Genomic DNA, 6,082 nt, shown 5'->3' with positions numbered 1-6,082 from the left:
AAACATGCGAGGGTTGTCTTTGAAATGATAGTGGATACATCCTCATTGTTGAGATGTACTTGAGTTCATACTGGTTTATTATGACATTAAAACTGCTCTATGACTGGTAGTCTGTTAGACTTTGACTCTTGGACTTTTTAAGGAATGATCATGATTCCGAATGTAAAAGAAAAAACCCCAGTGCTGTCGTAGTGGTCTGGTGCAGATGTCAGTTAAATTATGGCTGGCTACAGTTATCAGCACATTCTTCTGAAATTGGTGTCATTCTCATTCTGATAAGTCTAATCAAATTGCAGATCTTTTCAGGACCTGATAAACATAGCTTTCCTGGAACACACACTGTACAGTATCCACGAAGGCAGAGACATTACTGACCATTCTGGGCCAGGTGTGCAAAAAAGCTTAACAAAATATGGTGGGTTAGGGTTTGTTTTTTCGTAGTATTTTTTTATAATAATAAAAAATACATGTAGACTCAATTGCCCCAAAAGTATATGTATTTTAGAGGGGCAGGTGTGGGGTGCCCACCCGGAGCCCCCCCCCCCCCCCCCCCCCACAGGTGGCACACTAGACGACCGGTTACCTATGCCCAGATACGCCCCTGCCTGATGGGTGGGGATGTCCCAGAGGCTGGAGGCAAATCACTTCCTCACATTTCCAAACGTTGTTCTCGTCCCTCTAACTTTATAAAGTCCCAGTCAAGGTCATGTGATTAGGCAGGGCCAGTCAAGGTCATGTGATCAGGCAGGGCCAGTCAAGGTCATGTGATCAGGCAGGGCCAGTCAAGGTCATGTGATCAGGCAGGGAACAGGTTCCACTTGTGTTCAGCCCAACTTTGAATCCCAACATACACCACGGCTTCATGGACAAGCCACAATGATGGAGCACTGAGCGTGGTCAAATATAGCTATATAGATGATAAAGATTCAGAACTTAGGCTTTAGACTAGTAAAAGCTACATTAAGTCACAGTTGAATCACTATCGCCTCCATCTTCTTACTTTGTCTTACGCTGATCAACATTGTTTAAACACCCAGTTTGAGGTTTAGTGTGTCTTTACAGCGGTTCTATCAGGCCCTATCCACAAGTAAGATGGCCGTATCGTCATGGAGACACTGCGATCAAACAGCCTGCCGGTGAGAGAAGTTTCAGTTCAGGAACTTTGTTATGTAACACTGAGCTGTCTCTTGTCAAATGCATCACAAGCGATGGGATTTGTTTTTGTTGCTGTAACACTTTCCTTGGTTGTGCAATGCTGAATGTCATGTCATCACTGCAAGAATTGTATTTAAGTATCCGTTTGTAGTAAAAGTACGTTCCAGAATGGAATGAAACCAAAATTCTAATATTGTCCCTAATACCAAAATTTAACAGGAGAAATTAACTATAGCCATGTCAAATCATGATTAATTGTGAAAGAAATATCCCTTTACTTTAATGCTAAAGAGTAACTATAATCTGCAATTACATTTGAGATATTGTATTATTATGTAGAAATGTATCCTAGATTGATCGTCATTCATGCAGCCTGTATCTTGCAGAGCACAAGCTAAATAGTTGAGTTGCTAGTTATGTCTTCATATACAAAATTATATAAACGGATGCATCCATGATGCATTTTCCCAATGCGCATAACTAATACATGCAACTTTTAAATACTCCAGTATGACTGTAATACAACTTCAACTATCCCCTCTCACAGACCTGCGCTCGAGAATGTACTGAGAACCCTACTATGGATTCAAGTTCTCATCAGTGACCTCACTCTGAAAGGTACTGGGGAACCTAATTCATACGCTCACTCATGATAAAATATTAAAAAAGCCTCCCATTCAGGGTCATTAAAGTAGACTAGGTCTGACATAGGGAAAATGTTAGATTTTTTTTTATTCTCACACAGTATTTGGGTCATTTCAACAATAGCATATCTTTTTAAGAGCATGCTAAGCACCCCATTAGGAGCTAAAACAAGACACTTTCATTCAACAAAAGCTATTAAATATTATATACAAGAGAGTGAAATCTTCCACCGAAGACATGATCAATTCACAAGTTAAACACTTGCCTTCCTTGATATGATATGTTACAGTGAATACCAGCTCATGGTACAAGTTACTTTTTCTAGAATCCCAAATGAACTTATGAGACAGACTTCATATACAAAAAAATGTCTACACAGACCAGCAATGTTAGAGACAATTTTCAATACGTAGGAAAGAACCGAAAGGGAAACAAAATAGACTAATTATATTGTAGCTTACTTTGTACTTCAACTATAGGACTTTTATTGCACTAGTGAATACTATCGAACTGGCTCTAACTTGGGCTACAACATATTCCTCATGTCTTCCCTTTTGACGTGATCAAGCGTCTTGTCGTGACACTTAATTTTTTTGTTCTGGTGAGTTTTGACATGTTTTGCCAAATGGTCACTCCTCATGAACCTCTTACAACAGTCCGGGCAAACAAAGCGCTTCTCCCCCGTGTGGGTCCTCAGGTGCCTCTGCAGTTCGTCCGACCTGGTGAAGCTCTTGCCACAGAAAAGCCAGTTACAAACAAACGGGCGCTCTCCAGAATGCCACCTGAGGTGCGCTTTGAGGTGGGAAGTTTTACCGTAAACTTTCCCGCAGCCTGGAATGTGGCAAATATGTTGCTTCTTCTTCCCGGGTTCGTCGTTCGAGGTCGAGGATTGGCAGTTCGGGCACCTGCATCGACGGCAACGGCGGGCAGTAGCGAGGGGCGATTTGGTGTGAAGGAGGGCAGCGATCTGTGTCTGATACTGCGCGAAGTCTGTATGCCCCAGCACCAACCCCCTCTGCAGCTGGAACCGATGAGGACCCAGGGATGACGGGTGACTGACGTGATTCCCCTGCTGAAGACTCCACCACGGAATATCCTCCCCGGGGTTTGGGGACAGCTGTCTCTGTTGCTGGTGCACAAGGCCAGAATGTCCCGTAACGAAACCTGACATGGCAGGCGGAATGGAAGTTGGCGCTGCGTAAGAAACCGCGGGAACGTACGTGGGTGGGCATGTTGACTGTAACGACTGCATGGAGCACGGCAACATCTTCACCGGGGAAAAGTCATAGGGGTATGAGGGGTCCGCTGGAGGGGTAAGAGGGAGCTCGTGGTGGGTAGTAAAGGAGCTTTGGATGTGCGCTGAGAGCTGGGATTTGGAGGATAGTCCGAAAGTTGAATTGCTAGACAAAGTGCTTTGATGATTCCCCTCGCTACTCCACGGGTGGAAAATACGCGAAGGGGAACCTAAGGTTGCGTCATAGGGAACCTGGAGAAAATCTGCAGGACTTGATCCGTGATGATGTCCGATCCTGTTACAAGTGGCAGCCAGTAGCGCCAGTGGAGAGTGCTTGCAGTTCTCTGGCGAGGAGTTCGGAGTACGATCCTGGATGAGCAAAATAAATAATGATTTTGAATACACGCTGAACTGTTATTGTAAACATTTTCTGTTATTTGTAAACTCATAAGTCATGCATTAGGCTACAAATAGTTGAAAACAAAGTTCCTCCATTAGACTTTCTTGCGTCTGCGTCGCATTTTGCGTTTTAGTTCATTTCACACAAACATATCGGGTAGAGGGTCTACTCTGTTCGAGTGTTAAATCCCAACATTCACATTTAATACATACAACATGAAGTGTATATACGGTGTCCTATAAACAGCTTTACTTATTACGAACAGTTATTGAAAAAGTGGTAACACAACCATTCTCCATAATAGAGAAACGCATTCAAGCGAGTCAAAAAGTCCTCCAAACATTATACAATGAAGTTAGATTTAGCAGTCTACACTGATAATGGTCTAAAGGAGACAAAATTCAAGAACAAACCTGAAGAAAAGCCTGGAGGGTTTCCGTCCTCAGCACAGCCACTGCTGCCATGGTAAAGTTCCACGTCCCTCTTACCGAAAACAGATCAAAATAAAAAAGACTAATTGAGATAAAAATGTATAAACGTAGAAAAATGTCTTGACGTCGTGAAGTCTTCCTTCTCAGTGCTTCCTCTCCTCGAGATATCCTTGGACTATCTGAGGAGTGAGGGATCACTTCTTAGAATTTGATAAGGACTTTGGTGGGCCGCCAGCCAGTCAGAAATAAGATTTATTACTTTGAAGTTCGCCGCTGCCCAATCATCAAAGAATAGCGGCTCTTTGAGGGGGGAAAGCAAATCCTTTGAATCCACAAAGCTCCAATGGTGTGTTTGTTGGTCTGGATAAAAGAGCTGATTATTAGGGGGGATGGGAAGGGAGGAGATAAAGGCGGGACAATTAATGAAGTAATCACTATGTGGGAAATGTATATACACAAATAATTGGATTTTCTTGATCAAAGACCCCACGCCGCCTGGAGACCCCGGTATTGGATGCTGTAGTCATCCGATCCTCTTTTTGTAATTAAGGATTTGTAGCAGAACCCTGTGTGACAATGTGACATTGTTATCTCTTGAGATCTCCTGGCATCGGGCTGTTTGATAACTTCAAGAAGAGGAATAAGACGAAATCAAGTGACTCAACACAAAGTTCATGTCTCTCTGAAGCAGTGGTTCTCTGCTCTTAAAAAAGGCGTCTCATGTCTTATTCATTTGCAGCGGTTATACCGTTGATAACATGTTGATGTTGAAGGAAAAACGGTTGAAAGTATAATTAGTGTCTTTTAGGGACACAAGGTTGCATGTGTTTGAACCCCTCACAGACAGTAATCAAATTAAGTAGTAAAAAAACAAAACAAATATGTGCTCATATTAGTTTCATGAATTGGTATGAATCGATGACAAAATATGGTTTTGTAGTTTTTTTCTATTTTGCCAAAATTGAGACTGACAATTTTCACTGTCATGTATGTCCAGTACAGGTAAATTACTGCAACTTTGTCAACAATTAAAAACAGAAAACAGTCCCCATGTTATTGTTGGTGTCCATTGACCCAGGTACCAGGAGTGGCACCTGAACCTGAAGCCAAGCTGACGGCTCTATCATGTTTGTGTCTTAAACCTCCTGAACCACCGTGGCCCGGCTTAGAGGGAGGAGTTGCCGTCCTCAGGAAAGTAGAACCAGACTCTCACCCGCCTCATCTCCTCCTCTCGTGTGATGGGAAACACACACTTATAATGAGACAGGAAAACACTGCGTGGGTTTTATAATGTGAGAGCAATATGAAACAGGAAGAGCGTAGCCAAAGACATAATGTGACAGAAAGTTTAGATTTGACAAACTAGGTTACCCCATGATTAGATTTTTTTATTCCAAGATAATCAGAAAAGTTTTTTTTCGTGTGATATTGACTCAACTTCCACAGCACTGGATTGGTAGTTTTCTATATCAACGCAGTGATCTTTATCGTGTTTCCCCGCAGAAACAATCACTGTCCTCTCAACTAGTTTGGAGCGGCTGATTTCGAATTAGATCTGTTCCTTTGAAGGGATTAATGTTCCCGGTCGGCTCCCACGGCTCGGCACACAGTCATGGGGGAGCGGGGGGAGCCGTGCTGGGCTGAGCTGCCCCCACGGCTCCTGGAGGAGCACCTCCTGGACCAGGGCGCAGCGCAGCCCAGGCGCTACGAAACAAGCTGACCCCAGCGTACGTGAGCCTCGTTTACACGCAGGGTCAGTAGAGGAGGCAGAGCTGAACCCCTTGTCAGCAAGACCCTGGAGACTGCCTATGAACTGATGGGGTAACGGCAGAGAAATGTCCAGACTCTGGGGCGAGGTCAGATCAGTATGGATGCTGTTATGCTGGCCGGCGGAGGGGAAGGACTGAAAACAGGAAGGAAGAAAATAATCAAATAATCAAGCAAGGACAAAGGTTGAGATACATTTGGGGAAACTTTAATAGTTTTACTCTCTTTATGATTATGGTACAAAAGATTGTTAATGGAACGATAGCTACAAGCAGGTGAAAGGGTAGGGACTATGAATACACCAACATGCACATACAGTAAAAGTACTAATAATATTCTCCCGGTAATACTGTCATAGTAAACAAGCCTATGACATGCATATAGATTTGTAAACATTCATATAAAATCACCTGTAAAGAAACAATGCAGCAGTTATGATGAGCAAATAAT

The 6,082-nt window shown here is 43.1% G+C and overlaps 1 protein-coding gene across 1 annotated transcript; it reads right to left on the bottom strand.

The window, feature by feature from the left end:
- Positions 1 to 1,869: 1,869 nt before the first annotated feature.
- sp5a (Sp5 transcription factor a) lies at positions 1,870 to 3,992 on the bottom strand. The gene is made up of 2 exons (XM_067260297.1): positions 3,848 to 3,992; positions 1,870 to 3,403 (listed from the first exon to the last, which is right to left on the bottom strand). The coding sequence occupies exons 1-2, from the start codon at positions 3,896 to 3,898 to the stop codon at positions 2,327 to 2,329; spliced, it is 1,128 nt and encodes a 375-aa protein (XP_067116398.1). The 5' UTR covers positions 3,899 to 3,992; the 3' UTR covers positions 1,870 to 2,326.
- Positions 3,993 to 6,082: the final 2,090 nt, after the last annotated feature.

Source organism: Osmerus mordax, chromosome 2 (assembly GCF_038355195.1).
Source record: "Osmerus mordax isolate fOsmMor3 chromosome 2, fOsmMor3.pri, whole genome shotgun sequence".
Lineage (NCBI taxonomy): Eukaryota > Metazoa > Chordata > Actinopteri > Osmeriformes > Osmeridae > Osmerus > Osmerus mordax.
Note: the sequence above shows the minus strand (reverse complement) of the source record. Positions and strands in the feature narration are given on the sequence as shown.